This window comes from Caenorhabditis elegans, chromosome X (genome assembly GCF_000002985.6).
Source record: "Caenorhabditis elegans chromosome X".
NCBI classification, from domain to species: domain Eukaryota; kingdom Metazoa; phylum Nematoda; class Chromadorea; order Rhabditida; family Rhabditidae; genus Caenorhabditis; species Caenorhabditis elegans.
Window position 1 is genome coordinate 8712275 of NC_003284.9, and position 20317 is coordinate 8732591.

At 33.9% G+C, this 20317-nt stretch overlaps 7 protein-coding genes and 1 non-coding gene across 8 annotated transcripts; all 8 read right to left on the reverse strand.

Moving 5' to 3' along the window:
- Positions 1-1269: 1269 nt before the first annotated feature.
- On the reverse strand, positions 1270-1530 carry F53A9.6 (Spore coat protein; the record flags this gene model as incomplete). The annotated part of the gene is made up of 1 exon (NM_077074.7): positions 1270-1530. The coding sequence occupies one exon, from the start codon at positions 1528-1530 to the stop codon at positions 1270-1272; it is 261 nt and encodes an 86-aa protein (NP_509475.1).
- Positions 1531-4390: 2860 nt separating this feature from the next.
- Positions 4391-4648, reverse strand: F53A9.7 (Threonine dehydratase; the record flags this gene model as incomplete). Its single annotated transcript, NM_077075.7, has 1 exon — positions 4391-4648. One exon carries the CDS (start codon positions 4646-4648, stop codon positions 4391-4393), a length of 258 nt encoding a protein of 85 aa, NP_509476.2.
- A 1718-nt stretch (positions 4649-6366) lies between these two features.
- On the reverse strand, positions 6367-6630 carry F53A9.8 (Zinc transporter Slc39a7; the record flags this gene model as incomplete). The annotated part of the gene is made up of 1 exon (NM_077076.7): positions 6367-6630. The coding sequence occupies one exon, from the start codon at positions 6628-6630 to the stop codon at positions 6367-6369; it is 264 nt and encodes an 87-aa protein (NP_509477.1).
- A 1410-nt stretch (positions 6631-8040) lies between these two features.
- F53A9.9 (uncharacterized protein) lies at positions 8041-8484 on the reverse strand (the record flags this gene model as incomplete). The annotated part of the gene is made up of 1 exon (NM_077077.4): positions 8041-8484. The coding sequence occupies one exon, from the start codon at positions 8482-8484 to the stop codon at positions 8041-8043; it is 444 nt and encodes a 147-aa protein (NP_509478.1).
- A 787-nt stretch (positions 8485-9271) lies between these two features.
- Positions 9272-11276, reverse strand: tnt-2 (Troponin T). Its single transcript, NM_001029532.4, has 6 exons — positions 11246-11276; positions 10940-11147; positions 10131-10715; positions 9780-10051; positions 9587-9734; positions 9272-9540 (listed from the first exon to the last, which is right to left on the reverse strand). Exons 1-6 carry the CDS (start codon positions 11266-11268, stop codon positions 9490-9492), a joined length of 1287 nt encoding a protein of 428 aa, NP_001024703.1. The 5' UTR covers positions 11269-11276; the 3' UTR covers positions 9272-9489.
- Positions 11277-11822: 546 nt separating this feature from the next.
- Positions 11823-11959, reverse strand: F53A9.11. The gene has a single exon (NR_071750.1). It is a non-coding gene; the product is annotated as an Unclassified non-coding RNA F53A9.11 (non-coding RNA).
- Positions 11960-14519: 2560 nt separating this feature from the next.
- Positions 14520-15132, reverse strand: EGAP4.1 (uncharacterized protein). Its single transcript, NM_077079.5, has 2 exons — positions 14873-15132; positions 14520-14824 (listed from the first exon to the last, which is right to left on the reverse strand). The coding sequence occupies exons 1-2, from the start codon at positions 15110-15112 to the stop codon at positions 14723-14725; spliced, it is 342 nt and encodes a 113-aa protein (NP_509480.1). The 5' UTR covers positions 15113-15132; the 3' UTR covers positions 14520-14722.
- Positions 15133-19035: 3903 nt separating this feature from the next.
- nssp-85 (Protein quiver) lies at positions 19036-19648 on the reverse strand. The gene is made up of 2 exons (NM_171745.8): positions 19380-19648; positions 19036-19329 (listed from the first exon to the last, which is right to left on the reverse strand). Exons 1-2 carry the CDS (start codon positions 19620-19622, stop codon positions 19219-19221), a joined length of 354 nt encoding a protein of 117 aa, NP_741863.1. The 5' UTR covers positions 19623-19648; the 3' UTR covers positions 19036-19218.
- Positions 19649-20317: the final 669 nt, after the last annotated feature.

Below are 20317 nucleotides of genomic sequence, written 5' to 3' on the forward strand. Positions count from 1 at the left end.
AAGTGAATAACTTCTACTTTGATACTTCGATATTGGCACTCACTTCAAAATAACATTATTCTGTGTATTTCAAACTTACAGTTAGAAAAAAAAACGTAAAAACAAAAACGCATGTTTCGTTGAATTTAAATGTGTCTAAACGTTGTACACAACAGATAATGTTCAATTAATACTTCAATCGTTTCCGACTTTGAAATCATTGTTCACCCAAACACTTATCGAACAACAACAAAAAATGTACATTAGTGATCAAATCTTAGGATTTTTAAAGAAGCCGCTATAATCTTCACTTTAGTTTTTCAATTATGTTAATTCAAAATTGCACCTATTTGACATGTTTTACTTTTTCTCCTAGTTGATCCCGCATTTAAAATATTTTATGGTCTGACTGCAATACCGATTAGAAGCGGAGCCATCGTAAAACACAATAAATGTTCGGTCAAAAGAATTTGTATTTGCTCATACCGTACCTCTCAGACGTTTCATTTTTGTTCCTTAAATCATTCCTTGAGTTTTGTCCTTGAACTACGGTGAAGCTAACAAAACATAAAATCAGACTGATAAGAAGTGTCAAGTCACATAAAACGCAAAGCGTGCTTAAAAATAAATCGTAATCTTTAGTGTGCACATGACATTTTAATGTCATGTTTTGTATTCGGTCTTTTCAGAATTGCTTTAAAATTGCTAATAGCTTAGGCTTTTGGGAAATGTCAGAATTTTGAATGCTAAATCAAAAAATCAAAACAAAACGAAAAATCAAATCAAATCATGATTCGAATTTGGAACTTTGAAATTTCAAAGACTTCAAAGGAGAATAAACAGCTAGACAAAAAACTGAACTGAAAAAATCAATATATTTTTAATTTTTGAAGGATTTATTCGCTTAACAAAAGTCGCAAGAAGAAATTATTTTTTCTGAAATATTGTAAGTGAGAGAATGCTGTATGGAGCTTTGGATAAAGTTAAACTTGACGGTCCCACTATTGGCAAAACTATTTGAATTTTATGTTACACCGAATAAATTTGATGAAGTCTGAAAATTGCCGTGCTTATTTGTTTTACGCGTTTAGGAAAATTTTGTTATTTTTAAATTAAAAAATTAAAAACAAAAAGGGATAACAGTTCCAAATAGATTTTCCATGGTTTATGCTTTTTGTTAAATCTTTTTGCAAAATCTTTTTCAAATAAACTGTAAAGCATTTATTGTTAGTAGGATCATATGGGAAGGTTAACAGCTTAGTGCAAAAATTTTACAAAATTGCATCACATTTAATGATGTCCATGGTGTCCATGATGATGATGGCTTTCATAATGGCTTTCGTAGTGTCCTCCGTGATGTCCTCCATGGTGTCCTCCATGATGGTGGCTGTCATGGTGGTGATGGGTGTCCATATGTCCGTGGTGTCCTCCGTCAGTGTGGACATGAACAGTTGGTGGCATGTATCCTGGAGCTCCGTGGACTGGTGGTGGAGCATATCCTCCGTGTCCTCCGTATGGAGCGTTGTATCCTCCGTTTCCGTAGTACGACATTATTTCTAAAAATCAATAAGTTAGTAAAAAAGGATTGGTAAAATAATGTACATCAAGAAATAAGATAAAAAGAAGATTTTGAACAGTTTTGAAAAATAGGTTTATCCAAAAAAGGACCTATTTTTAGATGGAAAGCTGAAAAACTGATGGAGTATGGTCTTCGCGTTTGAGTATTTGAGCAATCTATTCAATGGAGGACACACGTCATAAGTGATAAAACGTTTAAATTATCATGCGCTGGTGGCATTTGGCCCTCCTCCATTTTTTGACGCTCGATAAGTTTATAAGAGGGTGTGATGATATTTTTGTTTGCCTTATTTGTTAGTCACCTTTCTTGTTCAAAACGACAAAGAAGCTCAAACAAACTAAAGGAGCGGAACGGGTGTTACTCATAGGCCAAATGGGAGAGAATGATCCAGAAGACCAGTTCCTCCCTCATGATGTTGAAGTATGATGAAAATGATCGTCACATTGGAAAGTTTTTTAAAACAATAATATTTTTTGTTTCATACATGTTATATCAAATGGGTTGAACATTTTGATAATAAAATAGTGATCAGATCAGATATCTTTTGAGATATTGTAAGACATGCGATGCGCATTCTACGAGCGAACCTTTGTTATTTTCCGATGTTTCCATTAATGTAATAGTCTGACGTTTTCATTTGACGTGTTCTTAAAATATCACTGAATTTCTCAAAATAAAATAAAATCACAACCTATGCGTGACACGTTGAATATTAGTAATTGCAGTAGAAAAAAAACAGAGTAAAACAGTCCTTGTCAACAATAAAACATTGAAATCAAGTTATATCTCAAGTATTTAGATCAATAAGTTTTTCAGATTTTTGGAACACTTGTGACACTCAATAAATTATCCATTGTACACGTATCCGTGGCTTTGTCATTTGCTTTTCACGTATATTCGTTGCGAGGGACTGTTTTTTGACCAAAAAGCAATATCAAAAGAGCATGATAGACTATTTGAGTCGTAATTCAACCCAATATGATCATTTTTATTTGTGTGTTTTCCGTAGACAATATAATTGACTTGTTTTCCTTAGTTACAGTTGTCAGGGTATTTATTTTGGGCTCAGTTACTTCTTTAAAACAATTATTTTTGATTGGAAATTAGTCTTTGTTCTAAAGGTAAACTGTTTGTCAATTAGTTCCTGTTAAATTCTAGTATGCATTTAATAATTCTTCAGTGCTTAATGTCAAATTGGCTGCACGGAAAGGTTAAGCGTTTCTTTCTTGATAGGTTGGGCAGATAACACATTGGAAACTGAACTTTACACTAGACAAATGTCAGTATCGAATAACTTTATTGGGTTTTGTGTTCACAAACAACTGAATGAAAAAAGAACTGAATCAATAATATATCTATTATGGAATGGGACCAAGTCTTTCTGAAAAGATTATCTATCTTCGTCACAGAAATTAAAATGAATAATTTTTTAAAAGAGTTATTTCATTTTTGTTGTAAAAACTCTTCCGAATGCATTATGTTCAACATAACTAATTGGTATATTCTGTAAAATTATTATATTTTTGTAATGAATGGACGAAGCATATGTGAACACTTATCCTTTCGGATAAGTTTCTTTCTTTTTTCTTTCTTCCTTTAATAACGGTAGGCAATAATAAAAGGATTTATTGATGTAAATAATAAAAATAAACAGAAAATATCAGTCGAAGCGCTTTAGAAGGAAATTATATCATATCTCTACATCAACATACATCCTACATCAAACATACATCTACTGAGTTCTCTTGGGTTTTTATATGGATTGGAATAATATGTAAATGAACACATAAGAGGTGATTAGCATCTAATATGTTAATCGGAATTAACAATACAGGAGAAAACTATTTGATATTATTGATATTTGATCATCGAAAGAGAGGTCTTTCGACACTCCCAAGAAAGTGAAGAAAGGAAAAGAGAAGAAAGAGCTAGACATAAAATTAGTGATAGTCTAACGAAAATTAAGATTTTGTTCCTTACTGATTGTGAACGAGAATATTTGGCCTGACAATCCAATTGAACTGCTGTTGACACCACTGCTCTAATATTTCTTTGTGTCACACTGTACTTCCGACAATGCGGATTGATTCTCTACATCAACATACATCCACATTGATTTTTTTGATTTTTTTGATTCTCCCCAGTTTTTGATTCGACAGCATATGACCAGGAGTGAATGACCAACAATATTTTCGAGCAAAGGGAAACTTCGCATTTGTCGAAATTGAGAATTAATGGAAAATGTCGGCTAATCGTTGTAACATTCGGCAACATATGATTTTTCGAACATCGAAAACTTCCATTTTTCATACTTCAAAATTTAACGCATCGTTCAACAGTTGCTATTAATGGCTAAAGATAGACGATTGGCTAAAATTAATATTTCCAGCAGATCAACGATTTATTTATTTTATTTGGTGTTACTTACCGTTTTCATTACTTCGGAAAATATATAGTTGAAATATAAGGGAACTGGGGACGAACAGAATTGGAAAATGATAGAATGATGTTTCAGGTTGATAATAATGTTCAAACCCATGTACCCAATGTGTTAATCATAGAATCCATTCAGAGTCAATACATTTGCAAAAAATTTCTTCAGAACATTTATCCTAGTCGAAGAACTGGAAACGTCTACTCTGTAATCTAATGTAAATATGTATATATCACACGTCGCTAAAAGAACTACACACCACTTTGAAGAAACATTTATATTCACAAATGTACAAAATTGAAAACATTATTTGAAAACAGTAAATCATTGTTCTTAGTAGGATCAAATGGGAAAGTTTACAGATTTTTTTTTAAATTTTTTAAAAAATTGCATCAGACTTAATGATGTCCATGGTGTCCACCATGATGATGGCTTTCGTGGTGACTCTCGTAGTGTTGTACTCCATGGTGTCCTCCATGATGTTCTCCATGGTGACTCTCTTCATGGTGATGGGTGTCAACGTGTCCGTGATGTCCTCCGTCAGTGTGAACAACAGTTGGTGGCATGTATCCTGGAGCTCCATGGACTGGTGGTGGAGCATATCCTCCGTGTCCTCCGTATGGAGCGTTGTATCCTCCGTTTCCGTGGTACGACATTATTTCTGAAAATATATTGATCAATAAATGAAATGAGTGAGATATATAATCACAAACAAATAAAGTAAAATAAAAAGGTGAATTTTCCAGAAGTGAAGCTGAACAACTGATAGAGCATGGTAACCACGTTCGAGTATTTATAGAAATTTTTTTCAATAGTACGTCACAAGAGATAAAGATGGAACTATCATGTGCTGGCGGTATTTGGCCCTCCCCCATTTTTGACGCCCGATCAGTTTGCGATAGAGTATGATGATATTTTTGTTTGCCTTCGTCACTGTCTTCGTTTAACACGACAAAGAAGTTCAAACCTACTAGGGAGCGGAACAAAGATTAGTCATAGGTCAAATGGGAGGAAATGATCCAGAAGATCAGTTCCTCCCTCATGATGTTGAAGTATGATGAAACTGATCATTGCCACATTCATTGAAGAAATTTACTGAAACAATAATATTTTTTATTGCATTTCATCGTGTGGTTAAAATATATCTAGAAATGTGATATGTACTAGCATTATTACATGTTAATTTATTTTGTATACTTGATCAATTAAAAGTGTTTTTGTTAATTCACGCTCTGAAAATAAAGCTAAATGGGAGACGATTTTTCAATCATAGAACAACGAACATATGATTACGTTAGAAGATATTGGAAATTTTAGGTTGAAAGTAAATCAGTAAAAAATATTTTTAAAAACAGAGCTCATTTATCAAATTAACTCAAGTTTTTTAATGATTTTTTTTCTAATTTAAGATTGCCTTGCTTGACATTTTTCAGAACTTCAATTTGACTTGTTATTTGTGTGGTCAATCGACCTGTGCTCTTTATTAAACTAGTTTTGCTTCTACCTGCTTCAATTATCTTGGTTTTCCTTATAAAATATGTTAATTTAGGCTTTTGCAAATCAAAATTTATTGTGTTCAAGTTTGGAAAGCAATTACCCATTAATATTCAACGTTTTTAAATTAATTCCTGTTGAACTCTATGATATTTAGTACTGAATGTCAAACGTTGGCATTAAAAAATTGAACGTTTCCTGATAGTGAAACAGATGAAAATAGAGGATTTAAACTAAAAAAATACAGGTAGTTAAAATTTTGTCGGCTGTATTGTTTTCTTTCAAGAATATAAGTAAAAAAAACAAACTCATTCATACTGTTCATACATATTTCATTGTGAAACAAATTAAGTGTTTTCTAAAAGAAAAATCTCCAATCAGAACATGAAATCTCTTAAGAACCTATGTATGTACAAGTTGTTCTGTTACGGAAAACTTTAGTTGCGAAGAACAACTTAGTTTTGATGTTTCACTTGAATGTTCAGTAAAATTCTTTGCAACGTTTTTGATAATACATAGAAGCTAACACTTGTCATACTTTTACTAGTCCCATATGCGTTGCATTTGTTAAACACTTGTTCAGCTGTTTGCAAAAATTGGAGAGCATTGACAAACCTGATTTACCTATTGCGATTATCTAAAAAATTTAGAACTTATTCAAAAATATAAACATACTAACTACATATTTACTACTAAATACATATTTGATTTTCATCGGTTGTCTGTTATTTGAAACATACCTCTTATCAAAAGTTATCGCAATATTTTTTTAATGGTTCATTTCAATTTCAATATCAAAAAAATTTGCAAATCAAAATTTATTTTACAATAAGTGAACATTAGTAGGATAGTAAACCATGTTGATGTATTTGTCTTTCATTTAATGCTGATGTCCTTCATGGGAGTCGTGAGCATGAGAGTCATGAGCATCGTGATGTTGCTCGTGGTGTTCTCCATCTTGGTGTTGAGTTTTAGCGCAGTGCTCTCCAGCCTGATGGTTGCCCCCATGTTGGGTGTCGCAGTGATCTCCTGCATGGTGAACATGCTCTCCATCAGCTCCATGCTCGTGATGGTCCTCATGATGATGTTCATCGTGGTGGTCGTGATGATCACCATCTCCGTGTCCGTGTTCTTGGTGCGACATTCTGTAAGTCGTGAACTTAAATGTAAAGTGTACTAAAAAACACAAGCTGGCAATAAAACAAACTGATGGTGAATTGCTGACCAAGCAGGTCTATTTAAAGGAAACTATGTGGTTATAGAACATACCACGAGGACACATAAAAATCGAGTTGGCATTTCGACAGATAAGGACACATGTGGGTGGAGAAGAAAGGCTTACTGTATACGATTGTTGACATAAGTTACTCAACTCGTTAAGTTCAACTTATGCGGAACACATCCACGTCAGAATATATGACGTTGACTCATCCTCTTGACACAGACACAGTGGAGCTTACATAATTTTTTTTATTTGTAAAATTTAAAATTTTCCAAAAAAATCATCTTTAAAGAATTCCTAACAAATTGCAGAAAAAATATTCTATTATAGATTTGAATAATTATAAGTTTAGTTATGTGCAAATGACTTCTTCAAATATGTGGAAAAAACATTCTGACAAATTGGAATTATTTGTTACTATTTTTTTGATCAGTCGTTGAATTGCTTTTCAAGTTAAGTAGCAACAGTAGAAAAATTGCCTATTAATTCCTGGAATTTTTTCAGTGGTCATTATTTGCTTCAAACTTTTAAACGTCACTTTTTTTTTAATTTTCAGACTTAGGAGCGACATTTTCTAAGCCTAATAATTAAAATACTTTTTACACATCAAGTAAATGGACAAGTAAAATAATTACTGATTTGATTTTAAATGTGAGGTTTTAATACACAAGTACCAAGTATTTGTATTTTAACATTCTCGGAGTTCAAACAAGGAACACTGCTTGCTCTAAGTTTCTAAAAAACTACATGTATTTCAAAATTTAGCTTATCACTATAAAATATTAACTGAAGATTCTCAAAAATCGTTAAATTTTGAAATTTTTTCGTGAATTTTTCCATTTTTTACAGAGATTTTAATTTATTTCTTAGTGTATTTAATCAAAATCATTCATCGTTTTTACTCCGCCGTTGATAGAATACGCTGATTCTTTTTTATTGTCTTTTCAAATCAACTTTAATATTGCCAGGACGTTTAAAGTAGTTTTCCTGTTGACTTTTTCCAAAACTAAACTATACTCTATTGCACTTGTCTCACGAAATAATATTTTGAGTGATGTCTGCCACTTTCCACGTTTGCTCAAACGTTTTTCTCAAACACGAGGAGTTTTTTATGGTATTGATAAGCTGTGATCTCACAGGACTGAAGTTCACAAGCACAATCACATTGAACAATAGTTTTATCACATGAGTTGTTCTGAAAAATTGAGAGTGTGGATGAAATAGAATATCAATTATCATTTTTGGTTTGCAAACTTTATTTTGTTTCAAAATTTGCTAGAGAGCTTCAAGAAGTCAGATTATAAGTAGAATCATCAAAAAATAGTTTGATTTTTAATGCTTATGGTGGTGACCGTGATGATGCCCATGATGATGATCATGCTCCTTCCTTCCGTGTTTCTTATGGTGTCCATCGTGGTGGTGATCATCATGCACATCAACTCCTCCAGGAACAAATCCATTTCCTGGAACACCGGCAGGTGGCGAAGGGGTGTATCCAGCATTACCGAACCCAGTACCAGCAGTTGGTCCGGTGTAACCAGCTCCACCAAATGGACCGGATGGCTGATTCTGTCCCGCGTTTCCGTATTGAGCCTGTGGCCCATTGTAGCCACCGTTTCCATAGTGAAGAATTGGTACTCCATTTTGATCGGTATGTGGTTGACCTTGATGCACCGAATTATTTCCATATGGTCCGTTTGCTCCATTATATCCAGCATTTCCATATGGTCCGTTTGTTGGGCCATTATAGCCTGCATTTCCGTAGTTGTTTGCCATGATTCTAGAAAAAAGTTGATAAAAATTGATAATTAAGCCAAACGGATAAGAAAAAAAAAAGAGTACAAAATATTTGAGATTATTAACATTTATTTTAGAAAAAATTGAAAATTTCAGTATAAACACATTTAGTGAATACACAAACAATAATTTTTAACTCACTTTCCAGTATAAAAAAATAAAAGCAGACTATAAAACTCGATGAAAATTTTCTATTTTAATTGACGACTTTCAAACGAGCGTAATTATCACTTTTTGACTCTAAATATAAAATGATAAAAATTTTCCGAATTTCGAAAAGTTTTACAACGTATGATATTTAATAATTTCGGCACCTTAAAAGTGGTTTTTATTAATTTCCCCACTGGCGTTATACACCTTTAACTACATTATTTAAAATAATTTTTTTCAAAAATGACCTACAAAGTTATTTCAAAACGAAATTTTCACAAATATTTTTTAAAAAGTCTATGGTTTCCAACATTAATGTAAAACTATAATGTGTTATTCGTGGTAAGGAAAAATAGACCATGAATGCTAGAAAATATGATTTTTTCGTGTTTATAAATCAATAAAACGTCAGCTTGAGTGGGTTTAACCTTTCATTCAAAGAAACATCAACATCAGCATCTACCGTCTAAAACTGTGACTCACGTCAGAACGACTCAAAGGATTCTCCGCATTTCGAACTGTCTGTTCAAATATTTACCGCCGCAGATTCGCTGAAAACAGATTTCTTATTGTTTGTTGCGCGCTGCTTCTCTTTCATCACTATTTGCTTTTTAACTTTGATGGGGATCGTGGTGAAAAGAGTATTTATTATTGGGTTTGTTGAAGATTACACCGGAACAAAAATGTAAAAGAAGGCATTGAAACACACTCTAAAATACAAAGATGGATTTGAAAATTAGGGGAAAATGAACAGTTAGGGGTAAAATGAAAGAATTGTCAGCAGCGTTTTTTTATTTGTGATGATGAGGTGGGGTATGATGACGGTTGGAGCGTTTAGGCTGGAACGGCCTCGGCAGCAGCTTCACTATCTGGGATCACAACCTCCTGAAAATAATATTGTTTAGAGAAAATGTATGAATCGTGTACTTACAGCTCCCTCATTTGGATTTTGGCTTTGAACTGGTCCATCTTCAAACTCCTTATCTGGAACTTGAAGTGGAATTGGGTTGACTGGTGGCTTGGCTGCATCTCCCTCGGCTTTCACTTGTTCGACGTACTTTGGTGGTTCAAGGTTCTTTCTGGAAAAACGAACGAATATTTTTCATTTTTCTTTAAACACACACCTGATCTGTTCAAGTTCCTCGTTCTCTTTGCGTCCCCATTCTGCTGGCGGCCGGGATGTTCCGTGGACAAGGGTGTAGGCTGGCTTGACGAATGGGTTTTCGAAGAGGTAACGACGATCACCATATGATCTTCTGTCAGTCTGACGATCGAACTTGGAGGCTGTGGTGATCTTAGGTGGATGGACGGAAGAGGCGGCTTCCTCTGGGTCAAGTCCTTTCTTGAGGGCCTTGTTACGAGCAACTTGGCGTTGACGCTCGTTGAGCTCTTTCAACTGAAATAATTTTTTGGGTTTGAAAGATTTGGAAATTTATGAATTTAAAAAATTAAACCCGACGATAAAAGCTACTCACGTCGTACTCTTGACGCTCACGTCTCTTTTCCAAATCGTACTTTTCTCCCTCAAGCTTGACAATACGGGCATGAATTCCCTTGATTCTCTCCTTCAAATCGTTTGGCATGAGTGTTGAAACATCTTGGGCCTTGCAAACAACGTTCAAAAAAGCTCTCTTGGCGTCCTCTTGTTGTTCTTTGGTGAGTCCTTCAGCCTTGGCTCCTTGAGCAAGGTTTCCGAAGTTGGCGGCTTGATCGCCCTTGTTGGAAACAGTGAAGTTCTTTCCTCCTGGGGCTCCAACGGCAGCTCCGGCGAATGATCCAGCCATCATTTGCTGACGACGGGACTTCTCCTCGTTCTTGCGAGCCTTCTCCGCATCAGCCTTAGCTTTGCGATCTTCCTCGTCCTTGCGACGTCTCTCTTCATCTTGACGTCTTCTTTCGGCAAACTGACGCTCGTCTTCCTCACGCTCAGCACGACGTTTCTCTTGTTTTTCTTTAAGCTCACGGAGCTCTTGCTCCATTTGCTCCTTTTCGAGAACACGGCGTTGTTCGTAATCAAGAAGCTTGGCGGCTTCCTCTTCCTCGTGACGTTTCTTTGCTGCCTAAAAATTTCCAAAATATTCTTGAATCAATTTGAATAGATTGATAAATTCAATTCTAATCGACTGTTGAAAAAATGATAAACAAAATATATATTTCTAGAAATACAGAATCAGTTCTATAGTTATAACTGATGTTCCATTACTTCTCTAAATTCGATCTACCCCTTTACACCCCTGTTTCAATACTTCTACTCAGTCAATATCCATAAATTCCAATTACTCACAAGCATGGCAGCTTCAGCCTCAGTCATCTCTGCTGGTGGCTTCTCCTCCTGAACTGGTGGACGTGGCTTTGGTTTCTCCTCGACTGGAGCTTCCTCTTCGGCGGCTTCTGGCTCTTCCTCTTCAGCAGCAGCATCTTCGGCGGCGGCTTCCTCTTCCTCGACCTCCTCGGCCAGGGACTCTTCTACTTCCTCCTCCTCTTCACCGGAACTTAAATTATATAAACTTTAGTAAATTAGATAATTTATAAAAATTATGGATTCCAAAATTTCAAATTTTAAATTTTGCAACTATCACAAAAAACTCACAGCACTTCCTCTTCGTCAGACATGGTTATCACTGAAAAATTTTAAGTATTTAAAGTTTCTATCAGAAAAACAGTAAAAGATTTTTTAAAAAAGTAGGTAAAGCCGAAAAACAAAAAAAATTCAAAACTAATTATTTTGCTCAAATACCAAAACTTAATTCTAAGTTACAAACTGCCTGAACACGTCTTCCGTTTCTGTGTCCAAGTTGGAATGAACAATAGAAATGTGTGGTTTCGGTAAGCCACCCCTTGAGCCTCCTGCCATCCAGTTCCCGGATTGTGGGGCGGGGCCGTTGGTGCCATTCTTTTTCATCTTCTCTTCCCGTTGCTCTCCTTATCGTTGTGTAACTTGTAACGAAGCGAGTCCGCCGGCGCCGAGAGATCACATCTCTCGCGGGATTCGAAAGAGAAGATGGACCAAACAAAAACGACGGGTAGGCGGAGGTGTGCGTTGTAAACCTTGCCGATGAGCACACGGCAGCGACTTTGCCTCATGAAGAGGAAATAGATAGAAGAAGTGAAAAGAGCACAAATTACTGCTTGCTTTCTGTTTCTTGAAAGATAGAGAAGCAGCCGACGAGGAAGAAGAAGACAACAAACAACTTTTTGGGTTTTGCTATCTCTAGTCTTCTGGTTCTCCACGGGCTCCCGCGACTCGTCGCTTAGTCCGGAATAAATCTTCCGTCACCACATGGCCTAGAGATACGGGGGATTGTGATGTTTCGGTGAGAGACAGAAAACAAAAAATGAGAAAAAGTTTAAGAACAGCGAGTTGTGTTCTAAGCAAGGGCTGACAGAAAATCCAGGGACTTGGATTACACTCATCGTGTTTTTAATGATATATTCGGAACAGAAATTCAACAATAATGTTCATGGGAAACAAGGTAATGTTGAAAAATGTGTATTTGTAGAAAAAAGCCTATAATGTGATTTGAATCAATATGACAAGAACAATCTCAGATTAATTGGAGTGCAATACCATATTTGGTTTCAAAAATCTATCCAAACTAGTTGCTTGAAATCTTATTACACCATCGATTTCAAATGTTTCAAGCAATTGAATTTGACAATATATGCTCAAAATATCAAACTTTCTGGTTTTTACAGAAATCAGATTTTTGCTGGATCTTTTAAAGTTGTTGTATTGAACAATTTAATTAACATTTATGATCTGCATTGGTTTCTGCAGCAAATGTGTTTTAATGGACTTTGCATAAAATTTTATTATATCACTAATTGCATATGCTTTAGTTCATTTAATAAATTGATAAAGGATTAATGTAACTTCTGAGTTTTTTGCAGTTTTTAATTTAGGAAGGCGTTTTTTACATACTCTCTATTCTCGATATCACCTTATTGAATCTTAATGCCTTTGAAATCTTAACGATTTTTTCTACAAATCGGTTTTCTCGAAATAGTTTCAATCCTTCTATCATCTTGTTCTCTTCACGCTTTATGTGATTGTGTTGTTTGTGCGACGATTGCTCAATCTCACGATGAGCACAAATTGAAATATGTATTTGTAATGTCATTTATTTAAACTTTCCAGTGATGCTTTTGATAAACTACCTAGATTTTTGTTTTGCGTTTTTTTTTCTCAGGAAAACGAGAAAACATAAATATCGAGTTACTCGTTGCCGCAACACACGTGAGCCGTTGCGCTGTGATTGATTATGGAGAAATAAAACCTGCCTTGTCATGAATTTGAATTTCCCCGCTTTCTGTCTATGAATCCGTAATTTTTTATAGTTCTGTTCAGTTCTTACCTGTTCAGTTTTTTGGCACACTGGAAACTGTTCAACAGTATCAACAAATAAGTGATGATTATCACTTGCGCATAGTTTTTTGATTGATAAATAAATGATTTCAAAACAAAGAAAATATTCCAAGTTTTTTGGTTTTTAGACAATCCGATTTTTAAGATTTTTTTTTTTGGAATATCTTACGAACTTCTTTCTACCGAATTTTTTTGATGGGGAAAGTGTGACGAAAGTTGTGTAGGATGTTAAATTGTATTGTTGAGGTCAAAGTAAAAATAAAAGGAATGTTTTCGATATTAATTGTACTTCAATGACTTGTTTATAACTAGGCTATTTTGATTATATCGTATTAAATATCTGCAAAAAAAGTTGGCAAAGGTTGGCCGAGTTGGCTAGAGTTGAAGAAAGTTTGCTTGGTTGAGAAGAGTGGGAAAGCTGGTTGCAAATTTGGTAAAATTGATTTGAATGCAGTGCCGAGTTGTCGAGATATTATATCTTTTTAATTATTTAGAAATTTTGAAAAACTTTGAGTGGAAAACAAATTCAACAAACGAGAAAATGTGAGATTTGTAAAGAAAAAATACCAAAATCTTCATGGAGGTGAAAAAACCATCAATTAAGGGTAAAATCTTCCTTGAGAAAAACAAACTTTCCATTTTGCCAATTTTCATTACCACAAATTAGAAACACACAATTTCAGCATTCCTCCGTTGATAAACAAAAACACATTTTTAAAGCGCAAATCTTTCGTTCTCCTCCATTCACCAATTTGATGTGCCTTTTATATAATTTTGGATCAATTTAAAAGTAAATTAATCGATATATAGTTCGGTATGAAGAAGCGGCTCTAAAGCTCAATTGTATCTGATATATGCAACTATGCAACTCTATAAAAAACTCTCATATTTGCCTGCACACCTCACACAACACACTACAAAGCGACACATCACAATGACTAGCCTTAAAAAGCGACACACCACTCTAACTTTGCGACAGATCACACAAAAATGCAAGAAGAGTTGAAAAACCAACAATTCAGCTCGACACATCAACTAAATTTTTCGAATGATCATAAGAACCTAACAATTCGTGGAATTCAGAAATCGACACATCTTCTACAATGAACGACACATCAATTTTATTTTCCAACAGATCTTTTGAAATTTGATTTTTGTACATTGCTCAGTTGCTAACACGCCACGAAAAAGTGTTTAAACTATTAATACGAAAAAGTGTTTAAACTATTACGACCAAAAATACGACCAAAAATTGAAATATTCGAGTTATGGTAATTGTAAGTCAGTTAAAAACAACTTCAGCTATATTAATTTAATAATTTAATTCATCTAATTTATAAATTTATTTTTTTAATAAAAAATATAAGAATATTCTGATTATTAATTTTTGAGTTCATTTGTCTCGAGACTATTTATTTACGGCAAGAATTTTGAGTAGCCCACAAGCAATGAAGGTACAAATTGCTTTTTATAATGTTTATATTACTTTCCGAATAACATTATTAATGTTTTTTATTAACTAATTTATATAATTCATCTAAAAATTCAAGCGAAAACAGTACTGAGGTAGTATGTAGAGCAACGAGGTATTAGCTGTGAAGGAGGTGATTCAATAAGACATTTTTAGGTGAGTGCAAGTTCTTTTGGTAAAATAAACATAATTATACTGAAGTTGAGATTTTTCTTCTGCTTGGAGAAAAATCACTTGGTCGCAATCGTCATCAAATCAAATTGTAATGATGAAACGACTTTGTTGCATTTGCTCCTGCGACAGTAACAAGTCAGTGCGGTTTGGTCGTTGAACTAAAAATTATTATATTTGAGAAGTTAAAAACCATTTTATAAACTTACGTCAATGTAGCAGTTGTTAATTGTGAGATCGTTGGCATCTTTTTCGAAAACACGGGTGGCTCCGGTTCTTCCTGAGTAGGTAATTTCTTTAGTGGAAATATTTTTCATAGTTGCACAATAGTCAAAATCTTTTTCTTCGGCGACAACAGAGTTCTTGCCGACAAAACAAGTAATCGACAAAATGGTGGGAAGCATAGTGATTGCAATGGCAATCAGCAGAAAGGTCGGGAAGCGGCACATTTTTTCTCAATTGCAACTTTGAAGGCTACACTTTGAATGCGGTCTCTTTTATAGAGGATTTCGAGATCTCCAGTAGTTGATGGATGTGCAAAGAAACTTCGGTCGGTGAAGCCATCGTTTGCAACTCTCTTTAAGATGGATGAGTGATATGTCGCAACGAAATAGTAGAGCAAAAACATAGCATCAAGATAATTGAGCGCATTCGAAAACGAAAAATGTGGGATAGAAAAGTTTCGAGAATAGAGTTCCAAAACATGTTTTTTTTGAGACAGAAAGTGTGGTAAAACTTGATAGATATTACTTGTATTCAAACACACTGTTGAAAAACTTTGACTTGGACGTACACAATATGTTTTCATATCAATCACAAATATTTTACATTACTTTTATTCAAACACAATTCTAAATTTTGTTTATTATACTAAAACAATTATGGGTAAGAAACTTTCTCAAATGCGTAGCCGACATTGAACAAATATTTGTTTTTTTTTTTTAAATTTAAATTAATATTAACTTTTCATTTATTGTTGTTAGAAAACAATAAAGACAGAACTATGCTACATTGAAGTGAAAAATACCTTACTGACACAATAGCATTCCATATCGGGATCAGCTAGCTGGAGACGTTGCGAAATTTGTGGATGTTCGTTGATTAAGAGCATACACTGACGGTTAGAGCTAACAAACCCAACAAAATCGCTGATATCTGAAAAGAAAGCGGTTTCTTTCAAAGCCTAGGCGCTCTAAAAGGTGACTGTAGTAATGTTAGATTCTTGTAAATAAACTTATCATAAAGAAAAAATAAAAATCCCTCGAAAAAAATCAAACTACTCTAAGATTCACGACTATTGTTTTTATGTATTTGTTTCTTACTCGATTTTTCTGATTACAAACTCGTGATAAACAGCTTCTGTTCTTTCTGATCAAAATACATTTGAAATTTTTTTCCAATGTAAAAAAAAATTACATTTTTGGTATATATGTCAAAATCGAATCAGAAAATCAAAAATTATATTTTTCTCTCGACATTTTCACTACATAAATATATTACAATATGAAAAACAACGATAATATTAAAAACACAAAAAAAATTTGGCTTTGTTTTCGAAAAAGCAATGAATCAAAACGAATGAGGACTTTTCTTACTAGAATTATTTCAAAATGATAAGTCGAAATAATTAAACTACAATAAGATTAACTTTCGGTTTTTAAAAATTAAAAAATTTCTCATTTTAGCTCCTGAAAATAAATATTACAATTTAATGCAAAATCAACACTTGTCAGAAAATGACACACTTTTTTTTATAATTAAAATGGTTGCACAAATATTTAAAAAAAAACCATCGGGAGAGCAATTTTACGAGAGGGTGTAACAAATTTATGTTGTTTTATGTTGTCATTATGATGTCTGAAATTGCTGAATTTCGCATGAAAAGCAAACCGTTTTAGGCGTTTTATGGGGTAATTCAAGTTCATTTTTATCCGGTTTTGTTTTTTTACGCCATTTTTCCTTAAACTAAGTGGCAACAAAAATTCATTTTTGCACACATTGTTCTCCTTGCAAAACTGTTTCGAGCTGTGCAATTCCTTAAATGACAATAATAAGGAGTTCAATTCTAATAAAAACATCATACGGAAGGAATACCATCGTTTTCAAAGACTACAACTTCATTTTTTGAAATAGTTCATTGTTCAACGGATTATCTTTGTCTTGTATATTGAAAATTGAGGCTGCTCAACCGCGTTATAGGCAGACAATCATAACATGTGAATCTTTTAATTTTTTCCGCATACGATTCTCCCCCGGTTAATGAAAACTTTTCAATTGCAGCTGGTTCGTATTAGTCGAAATGAGCAAGCAATAATCTCGTGATCGGGAACAACAGGAGAAGTCCTGGATTTACCAATAGATAGCAGAACAGTAAACAATAAAAAATACTAGTTCACAAATCTCGATGCTTGCAGTTTTTTCGATTAGCAGAAAACGTGCATAACTCCCAGCAAGTTTTAACACACAAGTTCAAGTTCATGTATCTGAAAACTAACCTTTTTTTCAATTATTCTAAAAACTCCGAACTCACACAAATAATGATATTATATAATGTTAAAACTGGAAGTTTTGACAGATGGTTTTTCGGCGTATTCATACATTTTATACAACGGCTTAAATTGAAACAATCAGATCTCTGCCAAATTACAAAACCAGAGCAAATTACCTCTAATCATTTATTTTATATTGACAGTGAAGCTTTTGTATGATCCGCTATGAGTCCAACATCCCCGAGTATCATACTTAAACACTATAGAAACTGGCAAATATTAAAAACATTGTAATTTTTTCAAGTTTCATCTAATTATCATAAAATTCTTTCGGTTCCCAATCAGTTTCTTGATATTATCCTTTTCGATTTCGCTAAGGCGTTCGATTGGGTGCCACACAAGCTTCTATTATTCAAATTGAGAAACTTCGGTTTTAATAATAACATTTGCTTGTGGTTTAAAGCCTTTATCTTCTCTTCCGCTCTCTTAATATGATGTTCTACTTCAAATTATTTAATACTTATAATAGACCAATTTTGGAATATGGATGTAAAATTTATCATCCTAAATCTGCTTCCCTGACCAAAGAACTAGAGCAGCCTCTACGTTACTTTTCTAGGCATGTTTTCAACAGATGTAAAATTCAATACGATTCATATGAGCATCGCCTCATTCAGTCAAACCAGCAGTCCTTGAAACACAGACGAGTCTTCCTTATATTGAAAACAATCCACAATATAATAACCGGCAAATATCATTTTCCAAATCTAGCCCTTTATCTTGAATATTCCAAATCTCCCCGGTTTCCATATCAAATAACTGCAATAGGCAAAACAAATAACAACAGTTTTTCCACACACATCTTACAATATGAAATTTAGTATCAAAACATTTTCCGGTGCCAGTGTCAGGCTATACGTTCTCCAAGCGCATTTCTTGCCTCCCCCTTGAATCTTACGTATGATCTCATTTCCTCACTTATTTGTACATGTTATCTCATTTTTCTCGTCAACTTTTCTTGTTAATCAATTGTCATCTGAACTCGGACATGTTCCAATCTGGTCACCTTATCATTTATTTTTCTTACCTCATCTCATTTTTATTCCTCATTTTGCTCTCAACTTTCAAGCCAAGAAATAGTAAATAAATAAATTAAAGTATATCATTAGGTTTGAAAACTTAGAATGTCGAATAAAAAAACTGACATGTAATTGAATCAAAAACTATGGAAACTTTGTTTTTTGTGTTTCTACCGTAGAAATTACTGTTTCTGTATCATTTTCTACAAAGTCGACACTGCTTGAAAAATTTCTACATGAAACATTGGACTTTTTATTAAAAATTATATACACTGATCTAATGCGATCTATTCGATGTGTGTTAAAAGTCCAAACCCTGGTTGCTTTATATACATAATTGATCTTTGGTTAAAAGTATTTTAGATCTTCAAACTTTGAATCGTGCAATTCTCCCTCAAATCTGCGGATATTGAACGATGTACCCAATAACATATGTGTTTTGCTCAAAATTGAATGTTTGCAACAGCTCGGAGCCGATGTCAGCTGATCTTTTGATTTACATTCATATTTAAATCCCACAGAAATTTTGAATACTTTATATTACGTGACAACGCGCTTGTTCTTCTTCTTTCTCAGTATCAAAGATCGATTTGCAGAGGTACCATGAGTGTAAACAACCAGGTAAGACTACAAAACAAGGTGTTCATTGAAACGTGTGTAATACGATGACAGCTTGCTTTGTGATCGTGAGCTCTAAAAGTTTCTAGCTTTTGTAGCTTCATCATAGAGTTTCTTCAAATTTGAAAGCACCTGAAATTGAGATATGTTCCTGTTGTAGCTTTTATTTTTTGTAAACATTTTGAATCTAGATGTAAACACGTTTCTGTTACCATTATGTATTCACTGGATATCATAATAGTCATTCACGGGTGGGGGAGACGAGGAAAACACTTATTGAGATTATATGGCCATTTTTCTTCTTGTTGACGGTAGGTGTTTGTTAATAAAAAACAAAACTTCAATTCATCGGAAAAAAAATTTAAAAAACTATTCGGGACGGTGATCAAGCATCATCTCGAAGAACTTCTGGACGGTGACTATTCTGTTGCATCTTGACACTTTGCAGTAGCAACTCACTTCGTCAACGTCAGGATTCTTCTAAAATAGATACAATCATTGTCTGACACTCTTGAAAATCTGAAACTTACGCTGATATAACAGAAGCTATTGATGAGATTGTTGGGATTAGGATCATCCTTGAACACAGTTGTTGGGCCAGTTTTTCCGTTGTACGTGATGACATCAGTCTTTGAATTAAACGTTGTGACGCAGTAGTCGAACTCGTCTTCCAGGACAGGGTCATCCTCTCCAACGTAGCATTTCTTGCAGAGTGCAGATGTTGCAAAACAAGCCAATGCAATGAGAAGGTGGTAATGGGAAAAAATGATCATCAGATGAATGAAGTCAAAATCGCAATGTCGGTGTATTTTATATCTTGTTTTAAGCCCCGCCTTCTCTTTGACTCCACCTCATTGTGCTCCAGTTAGTGATAATGTGAAAATGAGATATACCCATTATCAAGAGTAATGAAGTATGAAAGTGAGAAATTAATTATTCCACTAATTCAAAGCATGTAATGAAATTCATTTCATATTCTAAATATGGGATTACCAAAGCGAATAATTACGCTTGGAGACATTTAATGTGAATAATAATTGCAAAATCAAATTTTATCGAAATAAATATTAAAAAACATATCAGTTTTTTTCGATACACTAAAATGATAATGGAAAACATAATTTTTTCGGATAATTTTTGAGCTTTTTGAATATTTCTTGAGATTCAAATTTCAAACTCAAATTATCTGTATGTGTAAAAATAGTTTACACTTGGTTACATCATGTTTGTATGAAAAATCAAGAATTTTCGACAAAAAATTTTTTGAAGATTTTTTGACGACCAACCAAAAAAAAGTTTTTTGGACGGATTTTTTTCCAAATTTTTGTTATTTTCTAATAATGTATTCTAAACAAAATAAAATCCGCACACAAACCTCAATTCAAAGCTGAAAAGAAGCGAGATCAAAAAATGCCTGAAAAAATTGGCTCCAAGTTAGGCCCCCTTTGAGGTGGTCAAAAAATTTTGT